The sequence below is a fragment of the Sinocyclocheilus grahami genome, unplaced genomic scaffold (genome assembly GCF_001515645.1).
Source record: "Sinocyclocheilus grahami isolate Dianchi unplaced genomic scaffold, SAMN03320097.WGS_v1.1 scaffold161.1, whole genome shotgun sequence".
In the NCBI taxonomy this organism is placed as follows: Eukaryota; Metazoa; Chordata; class Actinopteri; order Cypriniformes; family Cyprinidae; genus Sinocyclocheilus; species Sinocyclocheilus grahami.
This window is the reverse complement of record NW_015505340.1, coordinates 1,253,019-1,274,909: the sequence shown is the minus strand read 5'-3', so window position 1 is coordinate 1,274,909 and position 21,891 is coordinate 1,253,019. Positions and strand designations below refer to the sequence as shown.

At 38.1% G+C, this 21,891-nt stretch overlaps 1 protein-coding gene across 3 annotated transcripts in view; it reads right to left on the bottom strand.

Moving 5' to 3' along the window:
• Window positions 1–21,156, bottom strand: part of LOC107592939 (mediator of RNA polymerase II transcription subunit 30) — a 24,274-nt gene extending 3,118 nt beyond the window's left edge. Inside the window, exons 1-4 of one of the 3 annotated variants that reach the window (XM_016282526.1) lie at window positions 21,071–21,156; window positions 20,466–20,680; window positions 20,227–20,385; window positions 13,524–13,631 (exon numbers count right to left, since the gene is read on the bottom strand). In XM_016282526.1, coding sequence (XP_016138012.1) covers window positions 13,524–13,631; window positions 20,227–20,385; window positions 20,466–20,618 — 420 coding nt within the window. In that variant the 5' untranslated portion in view covers window positions 20,619–20,680; window positions 21,071–21,156. Of the gene's footprint in view, window positions 1–13,523; window positions 13,632–20,226; window positions 20,386–20,465; window positions 20,704–21,070 lie in introns of all 3 variants that reach the window. The other 2 variants (XM_016282525.1, XM_016282527.1) reach the window with 2 other exon arrangements.
• Between the last annotated feature and the right edge of the window lie 735 nt (window positions 21,157–21,891).

Below are 21,891 nucleotides of genomic sequence, written 5' to 3'. Positions count from 1 at the left end.
GAAATCGGTCACTTGTCCACAGAATTAGAATCTGTACAGTGAATGGCACGTAGTGCACTATATAGGGGACAGGGAACGATTCAAACAGTGTAAATATGCTTTCCATTGAGGAAAAAAATAAGTCTGGTTTCGCGCTGTGTCACGCTAACCACCGCACTGCACACACACTCTGCTCCGGTCCAGAGACACGATAGCACGGAGCCGATCACATGCGGGAGTCGGCGCAGACCACAAAATGTATCGGAGCTATTTGAATTCTACACAGAATGCTATATTTTATAGCAATATGGATGAGATTGTGGCTGGCATACCCTGTCAAATGCGGCTTTACAGAGCTCAACGGCTCTAGCCCAAGCTGTGATATAAATGAACGCTATTGGCTATTTTAAAAAGGGGCAGGGCTGCTTGATATGTCCCGGCCTGTCTTCCTGTTTCAGTTAAAATGACGTCAACACAGAGTAACACTGCGTGTTTCTAAGCATTTCAGGGGACCTTGAATCAAACAGCAACAACAAAGAAATCACTCATTGTTCTTGATTGAATAGCTTTTGTAACTTTGATTCATCTTTAATTTATACAGTCAAATATGCAATGCTGTTTTACATTTCATTACTTTATTCAATTTCTGTACCTAAAAACTAATGTTAGGCCTAGACCCAGTTTTCCAGTCTCTCTAGTAGTATGTTATGATCGACAGTGTCATACGCAGCACTGAGATCTAGTAGTACCAGCACTGATATTTTGCCATATTCAGAATTTAAGCGAATATCATTTATTATCTTAATGAGCGCTGTCTCTGTGCTGTGAAGCATAATATGGTTTGCTATAAATAACATTCATTACTTTATTCAATTTCTGTACCTAAAAACTAATGTTAGGCCTACCTAAAAAAAAAAATAAGAAAATCACTGTTTATTTTATTTGTATCTTTACTTTATTGTATTTATTTGTGCTGTTGCTTGTAGTTAGATAGATTATTCTTATTTTCTTTATTTTTATTTGACAGTATAGTTTTTCCCTAAACATAGCACATACCGAACCGAAACCGTGACTCTAAAACCGTGATACAAACCGAACCGTGAGTAAGTTGAACCGTTCCAACCCTAATACTCAGAGGCAAGTTTTTTACATTTACTTGTTTAAGACGTGACAGCAATTCAACACAAAAAGCAAGCTGATAAAGTCAAGATGTTTAGCTGTTTTTCAACCAAACTGAAAGGGGAATAAATGTGATACAAGCCACTTTGTGGCATGATTGCTGGTGTTGTACTGGACACAGCAGGCTAGAAACAGCGAGAGGTTCTCTGGCCAAAAACACCTTGTCAAAGGAAATGTCTAGAGGAAAATGTCATTCAAACTGACGCTCTTTATAACAGTTCTGTGCAGAAGAGCATCTCTGAAGCTTCATGGTTTTGGTCCACAGCAGAAGAATAATGCGCTTATACAATCCCACCTCATGTCAATGGTACAAGCTAGTACAGGAACCCTTAAAGACAAACAGTGCTCTATTTAGATGCTGTAGTGTATGGGCATTGTTACTGACCATCTGTATCCCTATATAGCCACAGTCTACCCATTTGAAATGAATAGCCTACTTCCACTGGGACAATGCACCGTGTCACAAAGCATTAATCATCTTCACCTTGTTCTATTGTGGGAATAGCCTGTGACTTCAGCTTGTTCCAATGACAACACGGTCCCCTGATCTCAAACCAATAGAGCACCTTTGGGGTGAACTGAAATGAGAGGTTCATGCAGCCTGTAAATGGGCAGAGGCTGTGTGATTGTATTGAGTTAACCGCTGAGGAATTCTTCCAGCATGGTCTGCTGAATCCTTGCCACAAACAACTCAGACAGCTCTGGAGGCAAAGCAGTGTGCTGATCTGTACTACACATGTGTACCTAACAATGGACATTGCGATATAGCTAGTGATACATGTATTTAATATATTCAATTTAACAGAGGAGCTGACATGACATTTTTAGCCGTGACAGCAGAGCACTGAGATAAAACTGAGATACATTTTGCTCTGGATTCTTTGGTCAATAGATAGTCTCTGCCTCAGGCGTCATGCCCACAGACCGCTGGCTGAACATCTGATGCATGAGGCACACAAAATCGGAAGCACCTCGGGAGTTTTGAAGTCTGATTGGATTGGTTGAATTCTATAGGAATTCCAGGAGATGTGTGTGTCGTCATGATTACGTTTTTACAACTGAAACAAATATTTTGCAATTTGTTTTAAAAATCGAATGCATCCTTGATACTGCTGAATAAAAGCATTTTAAAAAAATGTACCCCAAACTTTTAAATGGCAGCATATGGGCTTAATATCTACAACCTTATTGCACAAAAGTTCACACACAAAAAAATTATTCTGTATAATACATTTTAGGCAAATTGCTCACAGCAGGCAATGGTAATGGTGCTTTAAAGATAATGAACTTCTCAACCTACTAGGAAAAAGCAGAGCTCCAGGAAAAGGTCTGGTGGGATCAGCAGCAAGAAATGACCCTGGTGAGCTGAACTTCTGTCTAGCACCATTAAGACACAATAAAGACTCAGTATAAGTGAACTGGTCCCAGTTGGTACAGGACAGAACACTACATTGATCGCTTCTTCCTTTCTTAGCAGGGTCAACCTGGATCATGATTGCTCCAGGAAAACTGACAGGAAGAGAGTCTGAGGCACTTGTTGTCAAGCAGTCCTGAGGCAAGCTCAGAGGACACAAGTCTCTCATAGAGCAGAGACGTAAAGCCTCACTTGATCATGATTCTCAGTACAGATGTTAACTTTGATAAAGGGCTCTCATCATCACACTGGCTTTCAGCATTTAAGTAGTTCAGAAGTTAGCAAGAAGGCAATTGGTTGGTGGCAGCCCAGCTCTCATGACAAAACGGCTTACGTAGTGCACTATATAGGGGACAGGGAACGATTCAAACAGTGTAAATATGCTTTCCATTGAGGAAAAAAATAAGTCTGGTTTCGCGCTATGTCACGCTAACCACCGCACCGCACACACACTCTGCTCCGGTCCAGAGACACGATAGCACGGAGCCGATCACATGCGGGAGTCGGCGCAGACCACAAAATGTATCGGAGCTATTTGAATTCTACACAGAATGCTATATTTTATAGCAATATGGATGAGATTGTGGCTGGCATACCCTGTCAAATGCGGCTTTACAGAGCTCAACGGCTCTAGCCCAAGCTGTGATATAAATGAACGCTATTGGCTATTTTAAAAAGGGGCAGGGCTGCTTGATATGTCCCGCCCTGTCTTCCTGTTTCAGTTAAAATGACGTCAACACAGAGTAACACTGCGTGTTTCTAAGCATTTCAGGGGACCTTGAATCAAACAGCAACAACAAAGAAATCACTCATTGTTCTTGATTGAATAGCTTTTGTAACTTTGATTCATCTTTAATTTATACAGTCAAATATGCAATGCTGTTTTACATTTCATTACTTTATTCAATTTCTGTACCTAAAAACTAATGTTAGGCCTACCTAAAAAAAAAAATAAGAAAATCACTGTTTATTTTATTTGTATCTTTACTCTATTGTATTTATTTGTGCTGTTGCTTGTAGTTAGATAGATTATTCTTATTTTCTTTATTTTTATTTGACAGTATAGTTTTTCCCTAAACATAGCACATACCGAACCGAAACCGTGACTCTAAAACCGTGATACAAACCGAACCGTGAGTAAGTTGAACCGTTCCAACCCTAATACTCAGAGGCAAGTTTTTTACATTTACTTGTTTAAGACGTGACAGCAATTCAACACAAAAAGCAAGCTGATAAAGTCAAGATGTTTAGCTGTTTTTCAACCAAACTGAAAGGGGAATAAATGTGATACAAGCCACTTTGTGGCATGATTGCTGGTGTTGAACTGGACACAGCAGGCTAGAAACAGCGAGAGGTTCTCTGGCCAAAAACACCTTGTCAAAGGAAATGTCTAGAGGAAAATGTCATTCAAACTGACGCTCTTTATAACAGTTCTGTGCAGAAGAGCATCTCTGAAGCTTCATGGTTTTGGTCCACAGCAGAAGAATAATGCGCTTATACAATCCCACCTCATGTCAATGGTACAAGCTAGTACAGGAACCCTTAAAGACAAACAGTGCTCTATTTAGATGCTGTAGTGTATGGGCATTGTTACTGACCATCTGTATCCCTATATAGCCACAGTCTACCCATTTGAAATGAATAGCCTACTTCCACTGGGACAATGCACCGTGTCACAAAGCATTAATCATCTTCACCTTGTTCTATTGTGGGAATAGCCTGTGACTTCAGCTTGTTCCAATGACAACACGGTCCCCTGATCTCAAACCAATAGAGCACCTTTGGGGTGAACTGAAATGAGAGGTTCATGCAGCCTGTAAATGGGCAGAGGCTGTGTGATTGTATTGAGTTAACCGCTGAGGAATTCTTCCAGCATGGTCTGCTGAATCCTTGCCACAAACAACTCAGACAGCTCTGGAGGCAAAGCAGTGTGCTGATCTGTACTACACATGTGTACCTAACAATGGACATTGCGATATAGCTAGTGATACATGTATTTAATATATTCAATTTAACAGAGGAGCTGACATGACATTTTTAGCCGTGACAGCAGAGCACTGAGATAAAACTGAGATACATTTTGCTCTGGATTCTTTGGTCAATAGATAGTCTCTGCCTCAGGCGTCATGCCCACAGACCGCTGGCTGAACATCTGATGCATGAGGCACACAAAATCGGAAGCACCTCGGGAGTTTTGAAGTCTGATTGGATTGGTTGAATTCTATAGGAATTCCAGGAGATGTGTGTGTCGCTTTCTTTAACAGTTCACCGTCATGATTACGTTTTTACAACTGAAACAAATATTTTGCAATTTGTTTTAAAAATCGAATGCATCCTTGATACTGCTGAATAAAAGCATTTTAAAAAAATGTACCCCAAACTTTTAAATGGCAGCATATGGGCTTAATATCTACAACCTTATTGCACAAAAGTTCACACACAAAAAAATTATTCTGTATAATACATTTTAGGCAAATTGCTCACAGCAGGCAATGGTAATGGTGCTTTAAAGATAATGAACTTCTCAACCTACTAGGAAAAAGCAGAGCTCCAGGAAAAGGTCTGGCGGGATCAGCAGCAAGAAATGACCCTGGTGAGCTGAACTTCTGTCTAGCACCATTAAGACACAATAAAGACTCAGTATAAGTGAACTGGTCCCAGTTGGTACAGGACAGAACACTACATTGATCGCTTCTTCCTTTCTTAGCAGGGTCAACCTGGATCATGATTGCTCCAGGAAAACTGACAGGAAGAGAGTCTGAGGCACTTGTTGTCAAGCAGTCCTGAGGCAAGCTCAGAGGACACAAGTCTCTCATAGAGCAGAGACGTAAAGCCTCACTTGATCATGATTCTCAGTACAGATGTTAACTTTGATAAAGGGCTCTCATCATCACACTGGCTTTCAGCATTTAAGTAGTTCAGAAGTTAGCAAGAAGGCAATTGGTTGGTGGCAGCCCAGCTCTCATGACAAAACGGCTTCTTCTTATCGAGCACTGAAAGTCACCGTGGGCTGCTTAATAAACGTCAATGTGACCTCAAGTCTAATAGGCACTTTAGTATGTACTTGTACAGTGATATTCTGACTACACAAGGGATAAATCACCCAAAATGCACTTACTTACTCATCATCATGCCACTCGTTTTTGCCTAAAAAATGAAAGTTAGTGGGGGCCAAAACAACAATTGACATGCACTGACAAAAAACACCAAGACATTTTTCATAATACCTTCTTTTTAAGAAAGAAAGATCATACGGTTTTGGAATGACATGAGGGTGAATAAATGATGACAGAATTTTCTCTTTTTTTAATAAACTACTCCTTATAGTAGTGCTATCATGGACAATAGGAAGTAATATTTGAGGACTATTTGAATTTTGCTGTCTATAAACAAATTCATTAAGTGGTGAAGACAATCAAAGTAAAAAACCTGCATTTACTTTTCATATAATTCAGTCCTAGGCTCAAACATGGCATCTCATTTCGCCTCTCCCTTCATCCGATTATCTTACATCATCGACTCACGATGAGATCAAAGCAGCCTCCCTCGATAATGTGTGCAGAGGGAAGAGTTTTTGATCAAAATGCGAACTTATTAAAATTCAGGTTCGTTCAAATGTGCTATGTTTTACACTCTGAGTGACAGCTGGATGACGTGCTAGGACCAGTGCACCAGTTTGCAAAGACATTTTTTTTTTTTTTAATGGCACCCAAAACTGAGAACTACAAATTAGTCTCTGAGGTCTGAATGGATTAAAAACAACTAATACAAGAGAGCTATCGAGAACTGTGGCTTAAATACCAGTTAATATGTGTTTATTGCAGATACTGATCAAAGAGAACATTTTAGTAGAATTAAACGAAATGCAGAAACTGTCTGTAGAACAAGCCTTCATTATAAAAGCTGTGACCTTGGATTCCACATGGCTAATCCGCCTTGTCTCTCTCGACTCGTTTCAGCATTTCTGTTTGCTGAGATTGAGCAGGAATTACTAATGCAAGTGTCTGTGAGTGAACCAAGGGGATTACACTGACTGAAGAGCGGGAAAGGATGTACTACCTCATTCCAGGTTCTCAACATCTTTAATTACAACCATGGAGTTCTGCTTTTTAAAGACACTGCTTATTCTTTCTCAAAACGTTGACTAGATTTAATCTGGAAGCGTTATTCCCATTCATATCTCAAAAGCGGATGCCCCCTAAAATGTCTGAGCCCAGTGGATTTTGAATACAACTTCTAAAGCAAAATCATTTTAATATTTGATAAATAATTAGCATGATTATTATGTTTAAAAAAAAGTTGTGGCAGAAATCACAATTCAAAATTTTGTCAGTCCAATCGGGACAAACCTCTTGCTTTAAAACGAAAATGATGTCATCATTTGCTCACCCTCATGTCGCTGGAAAAACATTATTACCTTTTTTCATGTGAAGCATAAAATTATTAGTAATTATGAAAATGTCAAGGCTGCTCTTTGCCATCAAAATAAATAAATAAATATAATAGTAACACTTTTAAAAAGTGACGTAATGTGTAGCCATACTAGCCAAGTGTACCATACTCGAAATTTGTGCTCTGCATTTAACCCATCCAAGTGCACACACACAGCAATAAGTAGTGAACACACACACACACCGTGAACACACACCCGGAGCAGTGGGCAGCCATTTTTTGCTGCGGCGCCTGGGGAGCGGTTGGGGGTTCAGTGCCTTGCTCAAGGGTCTCACCTCAGTCGTGCTATTGAAGATGGAAGAGAGCATTGGTCATTCACTCCCCCCTCCTACAATCCCTGCCGGTACCAAGACTCGAACCCGCAAACTTTGGGTCTCTAACCATTAGGCCACGACTGCCCCATTTAATGTTTGAAACATTAAATGCACAGGCAGATGACGGAGAAGTTTAAAACGTTTGAGAATGTTTAAAGAAGATTTGATTTGTTAACATTAGTTAAGTACAATAACATGAAGTTATTGTTATGTGTCACCTATATATACAGTATATATATATATATATATATATATATATACACTGTATATATACATACATACATACATACATACACACACGTAATTTATTTGTTTTTATAAATTAAATTAAATGAATGAATGAATGAATGAATGAAGTAGGTACATTTCCCTAAACAGATGTCTTTTCTGTGCATTAGACAATTAGTGCATTAGTGCATTATCTTGTAGAGTAAATGATGTGGACAGTGTGTTCTTTTGGCATTAATGCCGCTGCTGAACATCCAAAAATTGAACTAGCTTCATCAGCTGTTTATTCTGATCAAAGCTGAAGCCAGATGGCCCCTCTGTGTGTTACATGAGAAGACTGCTGATGGCAAGTATGCGGTAAATGATGAGTGACAGAAATCTACCAAAAAAAAAAAAACACTGCACAACTGCCCTTTAACAAAATTCCTTTAGACATGTTTACAATTCAAGCAGAAAAGATACCAACGTCTTTGAAAGACAGCTAAAAATACAACTAGATGTTTACATTTTCTGAAAAAAATCGCCTACAGAACATGATGCTGGTACAAAGGTCTTCATCACTTTCCAAAGGCACCATGGACCCCTTGGTGTACAGAGCAAAGACCCCCTGTTACATATAAAAGTGAGTGTTGCATTTCAAGCCTCACCTATAACAGAATGAACACTGTGCCGTATTATGCATGGCACAACCAATACAAAGCTTTAACACAAATTCTGTTGAGGTTAAATGCACTTAGATTCCAGAGACCACAAAGTTGTACATAATAATAGTAATCAACTAATTATAGTATCAATAATACAAAGTAAGCATAATAGTAAATAATAGTATTTCGTATTTAAGTTTTTATGTATTTAAGCATAATAGTAAATAATAGTAATAATTCTAATTAATTGAAAAGTTTGTTTACATAATATATGTGTGTGTGCTATTTATATGTATACATAAATACACACACATATATGTATGCATTTAAGAAATATATGTAATATATATTTATATTTATATATAAGAAAAATCATATATAAATATGAATAATGGTACTTACTTTACCGTGCACCAACATGTACTGTAAACCTCTTTTCCTACATCCACTTAGGAGAATAAGCAGCAGTAAAGAGAGACTGTGTGTGAAATGTCAAAGTATTGAAGGCTGTCTCCATTGATCACTGCTCTGCTCCCCAACATTTTTCAATCTTGCAACACCAGACCGCTGTCAGCCTGCAATATTGATTTTGCGGTTTATTGTTACTTCGTTTACAGTGCTTGTATCAACCCTTCATGACCATTCCCTGCCCACTCCATCTGCGACTATAAACACAGATATGTACGTAGGCTGTCTACTGTATTAACATAAACCGATCTAGTTGCAAATGATTTGCAAATGATCTCCGTTCCTCTCTCAGATGTCTCATTATTTTTGTGCCACTAGAGCAATTCATAAACAAGAACCTAAACTCAATTAAACACACAATGTTCAGGTTGAAAAGTTCATCAGATCGGCAAAGGAACGTTTCGGTTTTGAGCTAAACTGTGCTGTGTGTGAGCGCTGCGACTGGGACAAGTGGGAGTAAAAGGATTGATGGAGAAACGAAACAGAGAGGAACTAAAGCCCCAACCCAAATGTGATGAGACCGAGATGCCGGGGGAGGGAGGAGATCTCCATAGATCAGAGGTGAAGGACGAGAGGGATGAAAGAAAGATGGCACCCACTTGGGGAATGATTGATGCAATGGAATGTATTAGAGAAACCACAGCATGTCAAACGTTAATGCAAGCTGAAGTGTTTTCATGTTATCAGTTTGTAATCCTTAAATAAGGCAGTACTGAATTTCAGACTTAAATAAGGCATGTCCCTTCACAGAGATTATAAAAATATGCACAATGCATCTTGAAAACAAGACATGTTGTTTATGTTTTTGTTTTTTTTTTGCATAAAGAAAACCTATATTTACTACTACATTATTTGAATATTGGTGAGCATATCACCTTTCCAGAGTCCAGAGAGGATCGTTTTTATTACTGTATTAAAGTAATGAGAATGAGATTTTTCTGCATTTGGGAGATTGCGACTAGTGCTACAATGCAGAAAATTGTTAATGCTCCTAAAAATATGCTTCATTTTCTTTATGCAAAAACACACTATGGTCCTAAAGGCATTGTTAAAACAAGAGAAAGCTTTCTTTAAAGAAAAGATTGTGTGATTCCCAATCCCTGCATCCCTTTCTTACAGCAGGATCTTTCATCTCTTCTCAGACTGTCAGGGGCTTACTGCATCTGGCTCCAATGAGCGCTTCCCAGGCAGCATAAAGGAGAAATGAGCAATAGAGATCTTTCAGGGAAAGTGTAGCAGTAATTCCATTTTAAAGCCTAAAGTGAGAAAGATGTAATTTTAGCCTCTCTGCTCTTATGGGAGAAAAGGGAAAACTCTGGATTTGGCTGAGGAGACAAAAAGGGTTCGTTTTGAAACTGAATCACACTCCCTCATGGGTAGTAGGCCAAGAAAAGTACAAATACAAGACAAATCAGAGCCGTGTCAGTTCATATTTGAGCACTGATTTATGGAGGGTTAATCTGTATAATCCGATCAATGCAAAGAAATTTTAGTAACTGAGAATGAGCTCCAAATTTCTAAATAAATATGGGCATGGTTTTCACACAAAGCTATCGTATGGCTTCAGAAGACATCTTGAAGACAAAATGAGGGTGAGTTAAGGATGTCAAAATGTTCCTTTTTGAGTGAACTGTCTCTTTAAGAAGCTCCATAATCCTCTTTTCCTTTTTCTGTTGTTTGGGTTTAAACCAACATTAGACTGTTAGACCTTCCAGACCTCGAGCGGCTTTAATTTGCTGTTTAAATGTTACATTAACAACCATTGCATGGGGAAAAACAACTAATTATTCGTATACTAGTACAAAGTAATAATAGGAAAACAAACAGCAATTGCTCAACCTGAAGCGCAAAGAAGCACTGCAAACTGTTTTCTATTTTCGGCGTGTCCCTTTTTTCCATGCCCCAAGCATGCTGTGCCTTCCTCCCTGACCCCATGTGCACCAATTAAAGGGCCTCTAGCCGGTAAACCTGTTCTAATGGATGACATATGAACTGACTAATCATGTGGAGAATTGAGTGCCTCCTGCGAGCATGTGTGTGTGTGTGTATGGGGAGGACTGTCTTCTCTGAACCGCCTCATTATGGTTCCGACGTGTTTGTTTATCAGAGCACAGCTCCACCACAGCCCCTCAGCCCCAGCCCTGCTCCAGAGATAACAGTAAACGCCCGTGCCGCAGCCTCTGCCGTTGTTGATTATACTCACGGTATCTGCCTTCTGAGAGGCCTATTTGAAATTACAAACATTCTCCTCTCACATTTCTCACTTTCTCATTTGAATAAAGATGACAGACGGGGTAATTAAGAGGGTATTAAAAAAAACATTGAAAAGGGGGACAAGTGAGGAAGAAAGAGTGCAAAAGTGAGGGAGAAAAAAGAGAAGAGTGGTGGAGAATAAATGAGAGCAGCCATCTCTCCAAGGCCTTTTTAATGGACTGTGACAGGAATTTATTAACAGTTAGAGCAGTGTTGAATCAAAGCGCCTGCCCGGATGAGTTGACAGTGCCTCGACTACAGTGGACCTTTGGATGGCCTCACACATCTGTGGGGCCCTAAGGGGCCCCAGGGACTCTCACACCAAAGCAGTTAGAGAGTCAAGAAGAGGGGAGGGATGACAGGCTTGAAGTAAATTATCCTCTTGAGTCAGATGATGAATATTTCGGACCTGCATTTGTTTACATTGATGGCTTTTCTTGCACTCTCTCTTTCCACTCTAAATTGCACCAAAATTTCTGTGCGACTAAAATACCTCAGAGATGTTGGAGTTAGGAAAAAAAAGACAAAACTGTTCTGTTACGCCACTAATGAAAGGTACAATAAAACTCTGCAGAACACATACAAGATGTGTGAAGACAGATCGGTCATTGTGATGAAGGCCGCTCTAGATTGCAAGAGCAGTATTCAGCTGGGGCCCTGACAAACACCAATTACCCCAGTCGACAGATAACGAGAGCAGGGTGATCATTCAGTGACGGGACATCCCATAAAGCAGCGGGGCATTACCATACTCCTGCTATACATCTCTCCACCACTTCACCAACTTGTTGGAGCTTCAACAGTGATGAAAGATTCACTAAATCAAGCCTGAGCTCCATTGGCACGGAAAACGACGGCACTTAATCAACAGGACAATGGCATGACTCTATTAAAATGCGCAACCTAGCCTACAATGGGATGAGTCAGACAGACGGTCTCCATTATGTTTCAACAAACTGACCTGAGTGCTAATTTTCAATCATGCATGGCCTCATTACTTTCATGCATACATCCATTTGTTCGTTCAAGCTGATGTCTATTTTCCGATTCATCCATGACTCCATTCATTACTATAACATTCTCTGCATTCATCCGTCTATCTGTCCTTCCATCATCCTTCATACCTCATCTTTCTATAGATCCTGTGCATATGCATAACATTTTTATAGATAGATTTAGATTAAGATTTAGATAGATAGATAGATAGATAGATAGATAGATAGATAGATAGATAGATAGATAGACAGACAGACAGACAAACAGACAGACAGACCGACCATCAATTCATCCATTTATCCAGGCTTTCCCAAACTGGAGTTGATGAAAAGCTGAAATAAACTCTTTCAAAACAAAAACAATCAAAATAAACAATTCCTAAAAAACATGAAACATTTTATTTGTTTACTTGCATGCCATGTGACTATTAGCCAACATCAGAGATCCTTGAACACACAAATGCTGCACAGGCAGATGACGGAGAGCTGTAACACATCTGCTCTCCACATTCTGACGCAACCTTGACCTCCCCTGAGTCTGACATCCTTCATTCCCCCAACATAGTCACCTCATCCAGCGTGTTATTTGCAGCCAGCTATTTGGCCAGCAAAAAGCTCCAGGGCCCTTGTTGCATTAGCATTTCCACACCAACTGCCTTTCATGAGCATGCTGCAGTTTTTAAATAAGGCAGACTCAATGGCAGAGAGGAGCTCAGAAAAAAATCAGATCATTTTGCTTTTACTGCAAGAAAGTCATGAAATTCTTGGTAGAGAGTCATCAGCTGTTTTTTTTTACTATGGCTTCACTATGCAAGTGAATATGGCAGACATCTCATTGCTTGACACTGTAAACAGATCTCTACAGGCAGTGAAGTGGCCTGTTTTGAGTTTATATACTGTGCAGTGCACTACAGTTTAGGGTCGGTACAATTTTTGTAATGTTTTTGAAAGAAATCTCTCAGGATGCATTTATTTGCATTTATTTAATCAAAAAGACAGTAAAAACAGTGACATTGTGAAATGTTATAATAATATTATATAACTGTTTCCTATTTGAATATATTTTTAAATATAATTTATTCCTGTGATGGCAAAGCTGAATTTTCAGGATTCAGCCATTACTCCAGGCTTTAAAGTCACAAGATACTTCAGAAATCATTCTAATATGCTGATTTGGTTTTCAATAATTTTATTATTCAATAATTGTTATTATTATCAATGCTGGAAACAGTTGCACTACTTAAAATTTTTGTGGAAACTGTCATATGTTTTTTCAGGATTCTTCGATGAAAAGAAAGTTCAACAGAACAACATTTATTTGAAAGAATGTTTTGTAATAATGTAAAAGTCTTTACTGTCACTTTTGATCAACTTGATGCATCCTTGCTGAATACAAGTATTAATGTGCATTTGTTGTTATATGTGTATATATACTGCCAATTATTTTAACATTTGATGTAGGAGTGTTCCTGTGTCAATGGGGTCTGATTCACAGAGAATGCATGCCCTCATAAATGTATACCTTAAACACAACGTTACGTTGCTTTGGATAAAAGCATCTGTCAAATATAAAATGTCCAAAAAATAAGGTTCTAACCTTATTTACTTCCAGTACTTCTCTTCTCTCATCGCTGGTTGCACGCATTTGATTGGCCATTCGGTCATCCAGTTTAGAACTCTCATCCTCTACATATGGGATAAGCTGCTGAAAAAGAAAGACAGAATAAAATTACCACATAGTGACTTTTTGATTACTTCACTGCTATGCACTCATTTTTGTGTTTGCCACTGATGGCACCACAGGAACACGCTCAGTTCCAATCCCTTCACTAGCAACTATCCTGCGGTGTGACGTCAAAAGCAGCAGCCAGGGAAAATACAAAGTCTATTTCACACTTCAAAAAACAATCAGGCTCTGGTTAAACATCTACTAAATTATGTTTGTTAATTGTCATTAAATGCACAGATATTTTAAAAAAGCAGTAAATAGTGAAAGATGCTTTTTGGTCTAGATGGTGTAGTTACGGGCATCTACCAGCAGGCTATCCAGCCAAAACCCTAACCCTATTCTGTGAACAACAACAAAAAAAGAGTCAGGGAACTTATCCAATAAGAAAAGCAGTGACTGAGGAGATGGAATAGTTTGATTCAGACGCATAAGTTATAATCTCCTACGACACATTTAAAGCAACTGCAGGGGGGTTTTTTTAACCTTGAAATACAGTTTCTGATGGTACACAGATTTCTAATAAGGAGAATGGCTTCTGTTTCTTTTTCACACTCCTCCCCAAACGTCTGTTCTGAGAGTATGTAAGTTTGGTGAGCAGATATGAAATTCTGCAAAATTCACATGTATAGCTAGCTATTCACTGTAACACAGTGATATACACTCACCGTCCACGTTATTAGGTACACCTGTTCAACTGCTCGTTAACACAAATATCTAATCAGCCAATCGCATGCCAGCAACTTAGAGGAGTGGAGAATGGCCAGACTGGTTCGAACCACTCATTACACCCAAGGTTTACAGAAGAGCATCTCTGAATGCACGTCGAACCTTGAAGCAGATGGGCTAAAGTGGCAGAAGACCACACTGGGTGCCACTCCTGTCAGCTAAGAACAGGAAACTGAGGCTCACCAAAATTGGACAACAGAAAAAGATTGGATAAAAGCTTGCCTGGTCTGATGAAAGTTTTGAAGGCAAAAATGGGTCCAACCTGGTACTAGCAAGGTGTACCTAATAATCATAAAGTGGCCGGTGAGTGCATTTAAGTCAAAAATTCCACTCATTTAACCGTAGGGAACATAAAAATACACAAAACTGCATTAAAAAAAAAATTAAAGAAAGAAAAATACAATTCCTGATCATCTTCTAACAAATTTTGAATCAGTTAATGATTTTTTTATCACTTTTTCTATCCAAAGAGTCTTGCAATCCTATTATTACAAGGCCAGTCTCACTGGAAAAACCTCAAGGTAAGTGCCCTGCTCAAGGGCACAACGATGACAGTACATGAATTGCCCTGCTTGTGAGGTTTAAACTTGCAAACCTTCAGATTACAAACATAGATATTCAATCACTGAGCTACCACAAGTCATGGCCACAAAGGTACAGCAATGATTTATTTATTTTTAATGCTCAACTGTAGATGAATGAGGTACCTTTCAAATTTCACCTGTATAAATCAGGGTCACTACACAAGACTCAGGTATTTATTTGATTATTTACTTGCCACAAGTAATCTGATGCCTTCCTGACATCTTGGATTAAAAATGAATGAAAAAGATATGGTGGTATTTGTGAACAGAAACATCCATTTTTATAGTTGGTTTATCTCTAGGCAGTTTAAAAACAAGCGCCCTGAACTAGGGTTAAGCTGGGCCATTATCCAAAGCTATATGTGAAAGCCTGAAAAAATAATCACAAAAAGTATCCGAGCACAAAAAACATGGTTTGAATACAATTTCATGCAAATATTTATTGTGGTGATCTATTGTCTAAACAACACAAGAGCTTAAGATATGAGATTGTAAAGTTAAACAACCTGGTGAAGCCCCAGTAATGGATTACTGCATAATTCAAAAGCCTTAAACAGAGAAATCAGATCTTAGGTTTTAAATTTTGTAACATAACAGCCATCTGTTATTTTGCCTAAATAAATCACTCAGCAGGCACTGCCCTTTGGCTTTCAAATTCAACTTCACAAATTGTTTGAGCCCTCTCAACAGTCTTGGACAGGGTTACAGTAAAAGCAGACCATCAGATCCACACTCAAATAAATCTCATTCACCTTTGGTTTCCCTCAATTTACAGCAGAACAATGCTTTAAGTTCTATCCACATGTGCTTTCTGTTAAAGTGTCTCATTCTTTTCGTGAGGTTCTATCATTCTGTGACCTTGCTAAACAGACAGCGGTCTCACAGCTCTGCTGGCACCAGATCATGATCTCCTCGCTTTAACATCACAGTGACACCTGCTGGTGTTCTGGATGAGCAATCAGTGCATGCAAGTGAAGAAAAAATCTTCTTTCAAACTATTTTATAGCTTTTCACCAATTCATTTATTATGCATGCAGCTCATATTATGAGGCTTATGAGGAATATACTGAGGAACATTTGGACTTTTAAGACCATTTAAACAGAATTAGTGGCGGTTAAATGGTCAAAGTTAAAATGTAAAATGTAGTTATATTACCTAAAATATACAAATTCCCTTATTAATATACATTTCAAAACATGTAATGCATCAACAACCCCATTACAAGTTAATATATTTTATAAATCTAAAGATCTACACTACCAATAAGTTTGGGGTCTGTAAGATTTTTCAATGTTTTTGAAAGTCTCTTATGCTTACCAAGGCTGCATTTATTTGATAAAAAATACAGTAAAGCTGTAATACTGTGAAATATTATTATGATATAAAATTATTATTATTTCATACACAAATGTATGGTTGCTCTCTTGAAGCAACACATACAGGTTGCTACAAAAAATCCTTAGATCCTTCAAACATATTTTAAAATGTATTTTATTCCTATGATGGCAAAGCTGAATTTTCAGCAGCCATTACTCCATTACTGATTTGGTGCTCAAGATTATTATTATGATTATTATTATTATATATAATAATTATTAATTATTATTATTATTATTATTAATGCAGCATAATATTTTTATGGAAAGCCTGATACATTTTTTCCTCAAAATTCTTAAAAAAAATAATAATAATAAAAAGAAAATCCTTTAAAAAAAATCATTTTTAACAATATAAAACTGTCACTTTACTGTCACTTGACCAATTTAACACCTCTTTGCTGAGAAGTATTAATTTCTTTAAAAAATATGTAACTGATCCCAAACTTTTGAACAGTAGTGTAAGTCTGTCCTTTTCCCTTTTTATTTCTTTACGTCAAACTTTAACACAAAAACAGCAGTGCAAAGGTAACCAATGAACAGCTTAAATAATCTATAATTTCAGCAGCAACAGGAAAATCAAATCCCACATTCTGAATCACTCATATTTCATGGGTCTGCGGTTTACAGAACAGACCTTACAAGCTTTAGGCTGTCACATGCCAGCAGAAAAGCAAGAAGGAAAAATCTGATCATATGAAATGCAAAGGAGGGAGAGAGAAAAGCCCCTGGCAGGTTCGTCAAGGAAGTGAATGCATCAAACCACAGGAGGGTGACCGGCCCAGCAGAAAGAGAAAAGACACAAGCCGTAGCTCGAGGACTGATTTAATTAGCTTTGCACACTTTAGGTCCGAATAATTTTTAGAAAAGAACAAGAACCAATACAATTTCTGAACCAAACTCACATTGAGTTTCAAAGGAAGTACCCACCTGTCGGCAACAAGTGGAGCAAGAAAGAGCCAGCTAGTTAATATAACGCGGACAACACATTACTCAAGGTCCAGACACTAAAAGATGGATGTGCTCTGCCAGCTGCCTGAAAACAATAATTCAGTGAGGTTCACTCGGGTTGATTACATTGAAGTGGATGGAAAAAGTGAGGTGGTAAATGAAATGACATGGCTATTTCGTTTGCGTTGTGCAGGAAATTCCACCGTTGGGAGCCGGTGATTGCCTGGGTTGGAAAATGCTGACATGAGGGACTTCGCCAGCTGTTCATTACAGAGCGCCACAGCTAATTAGCAAGGTGATGAGGTAATGCCACTGGCTCCATTATAGCACTTCCTGTTTGGAGAGAAAGCGCAACAGGAGCTATAGAGAACACCTGAAATCCAAAAAGACGAGGCTGAGCCATACTAAATATCCAATGAGATATACTCTTAATGAAACGAAAGAACCTGAATTTCCAACTCTCAAGGCTGCTGTTCATACCCTCCAGTTAAAGCAACTGCAGATCTAATGACTTTATTCCACCGCTCTTTTCAATAAAAGAAAAAAGATTGCACGAATGATGCTTAAATGACTCAACAGACCAGCTGTGCATTTGATCCAACTCTAAAGGGCTTAATTTGCTCTCATACACATTTGAGTCTTAATTCCTGAGGGCCAAATTATGTCTAAATCACAGCAACACTTCATGTTTCATATGTACCTGTGACTCATGACTTAAGGCAAAATTAGAGCATATACAGTGGTGTGAAAAAGTGTTGGCCCCCTTCCTGATTTCTTATTTTTTTGCATGTTTGTCACGCTTTAATGTTTCAGATCATCAAACAAACTTCAATATTAGTAAAAGATAACACAAGTGAACACAACATGCAGTTTTTAAATGAAGGTTTTTATTATTAAGGGAAAACAAAATCCAAAACTACATGGCCCTGTGTGAAAAGTGTTTGCCCCCTAAACCTAATAACTGGTTGGGCCACCCTTAGCAGCAACAACTGCAATCAGGCGTTTGCGATAACTTGCAATGAGTCTGTTACAGTGCTGTGGAGGAATTTTGGTCCACTCATCTATGCAGAGTTGTTGTAATTCAGCCACATTGGAGGGTTTTCGAACATGAACCACCTTTTTAAGGTCATGCCACAGCATCTCAATAGGATTCAGGTCTCCATGTTTTTGCCATTTATGAATAATGGCTCTCACTGTGGTTCGCTGGAGTCCCAAAGCTTTAGAAATGGCTTTATAACCTTTTCCAGACCGATAGATCTCAATTACTTTCTTTCTCATTTGTTTCTGAATTTCTTTGGCTCGGCATGATGTCTAGCTTTTGAGGGTCTTTCGGTCTACTTCACTTTGTCAGGCACGTCCTATTTAAGAGATTTCTTGATTGCGAACAGGTGTGGCAGTAATCAGGCCTGGGTGTGGCTAGAGAAATTGAACTCAGGTGTGATAAACCACAGTTTTAACAGGGGGGCAAAGACTTCTTCACACAGGGCCATGTAGTTTTGGATTTTGTTTTCCCTTAATAATAAAAACCTTCATTTAAAAACTGCACGTTGTGTTTACTTGTTTGATGATCTGAAACATTAAAGTGTGACAAACATGCAAAAAAATAAGAAATCAGGAAGGGGGCCAACACTTTGACACACCACTGTATATCCTTTCTTCTCGATTTGAACATTATATTTTATTCCAGAAGTCATAACAGCAGTGCTTCAGAAGATCTGAAAAACATTCAAGCTCTTGTAGAGCTTGTACTTTACAAGTCCAGACATTACGTCAATGAGCTCTTAGGGTGACCAAACTGAGTCAGTGGGAATCTCAGTTGGACTCAATCAGTAGATCACTTCAATGCTAATAGGAAGCCAAGTTGACAATGTGATTCAAGGATCTTTCCTCTGCTGGAAATTGAAAGCTAGCACTCACAAGGTGCAGTAATTAAAACATTCGCAGGCGAGTATATGTTATGGATGGACAGAATTCCCTCAAGTACGACATCAAATAAACACACTCTTAAATATTCACTCAAACTACACTTAAGTTATCAACCCCTTGTAATATAATTAGGCTAATACTTTTGAGAAATTTGTTTAAAAAGATGCACACACATACGAGACGCTTCAATCATGTCAGTGGCCTAGAAAAAGCTGAATTATTCTATATATGCCAGTGTTTATCAACCTTTTTTATTCAAACCGTTTCCAGTTCCAGAAATAAAGACAATAATTTTTTGAAATATTTTTACACACATTTTCTACTTAATAAACATTATTTTTAACAAAAAAAAACGTATATTTAATGCTCATGTAGTTTTATGATTTTATTTACATGACCGGGTCTAGGAATGACTTTTAAAATGAAGCCACGACATATATCCAGGTTTTTCAAGACAATGGTAAACCTGGTTCTTCAAAGAAAAAAAAGTTATCAAGGGGGTGCGAGATTTTGCGAGATTTGTGAGATTTCACGAGAAGTCCCCGTGTACCACATATGCAAAGTGTGTGGCTCAGTGCTTAGCAAAGAAAGTTTTTAGATAGAAACAGTAGGCTCGTTTAAACAAATATTGTACTTGAATTTTGTTTTCAATATAAATAACTGCATTCTGTGAGCTTACATGGGATATATTGGTACTACCTGGTTCTTCAAAGGAAACAAAGAAATATATACATAAATATAAACATAATAAATAAAATAACTGTAGATCTAAATGACTTTATTTCACTGCTCTCTTTGATAAAAGAAAAGAGACTGCATGAATGACTGGCTTATACAACTCAACACACCAGCTTGAGTAAAGTAAATATCTTGATTTTTAGTTGTTAAAAATTAAAAAGATAGGTTCCATATTCAGAACCGAATTACTTAATATCATGAAAAAAGTTAAATGTAAGTCTGTTTCATTTCAACTAGACTGGACTGTGATAGAGAAAGCATAATCTCACCTCAGGAGGGATGGGGTCCAGGCCAGCACAATTTTCATTGCATTTGTCATAGACGAGACGGAGCTTGCGGAAAAGAACGGAGAGCATCCGCAAGTGCTCCTGCAGTTTCCCCAACCGGTCCTGATGAGTGTTAGGATGATAGGTGACTCCATTCGGCAGCTGAGTGAGAAGACAAGGAGAAAGAGTCAGCAGAGTAAGTTTTCATCCGTGGATGGATGCTTTTGAGGGGATGAACTTACCTGCATGTTTCTCAGCAGCTGAAAGATCTCCATGGTTCGTAAGACGATGTCCTGCACCGTCTCCTGTCCGATCCGACAGAGCGAGGCTGTGTTCACATCCCGAGCTGCCTGAGCCTGTTGCCCAGGGAACTGGGCCAGAGGAGGGGTTGTCATGGGGATGGTGGGATGTGGGCACTGATGGCTGGGTGACTATTTGGTGTGACCCTATGGCATGTCTGTTAACAATATATGTTCAAGACTGTATAAGAGCGAGAGAGAGAGAGAGAGAGAGTATTGGCATGTAAACTGAACCATACACCTAAAACATATAAACATAACAAACCAAACATCACATTTTAGCATTATATAGTCAAATTATAAACAATACATAAAAAACAATAACATACAAAAGCAAGTGAAAACACATAATAATATAGTCGTAACAGAATAAACATTTAGATACAACAAAATCTTTTATTTAGCTCTACATTGAGCTACTATTATCAAAGCTTGAATGTCTAACGAAACTGGACAAACAGCAACTATCAGCCATAACATATATGTAACAGAAACACAGAAAATGTTTTTCGTCTAAATATATGCAAACATTAACAGCGTTTAAATACCTTGTTAGTGCTGTTGACAAGACGTCATGTTTTCCGTGCTGTGTTCTCGTCTGAGTCAGCCCTCGCGAGATTTCACGAGAAGTCACCGCGTCTCACATATGTAAAGTGTGTGGCTCAGTGCTTAGCAAAGAACAATTTTTGATGGAAACAGTATGTTTGTTTAAACAAATATTGTACTTGAATTTTGTTTTCAATACAAATATCTATATTGTACAGGCTAATATGGGATATATTGTTACTAAATGTATAGTGGAAATGCGAGTACGCTTTTTAGCTGAAGGTGCAGTGCGCCATCAAGCGTTCACTAATATTTTACATATAGTTTTGTACTTTTTATGTTTTATTTTATTATGTATGCCACATTTAAAAATCCTAGTGCTTCTTAAAAATGGTCATCTGCTACCTACAGTCCTGTAATATGATTTGGATTAAATAAAACTGTGAAACTGTATGCGTCTGTTTACATCTGAAGAAACTGTCAATGCATCATTGGAAATTAAAAGATTAAAGTTGTATAATGATCTCAAATCATTGGTTCATGACAGAAAAACAAAGATAGATCTTCATACTGAATCAATTTGTGTGGGTTTTAAACAACAACTGAAAACGAATCAATGAGAACTTCAGACTCCCTGTGATCAATAACAATGATTTCACTTGAGTTCAAGTCTGTTTTGTAGACGTGCTCTTTTGCTTGTGTCTATTTATATGCCTAATAATCCTACATATCCTTTTTCAATATCAAAGAAGATGATTCCATATAATTTAAGGTAATTTGGGGTCTGTGTGGCTTTCAGAGACATAGGTCTTTCATTGTAAAC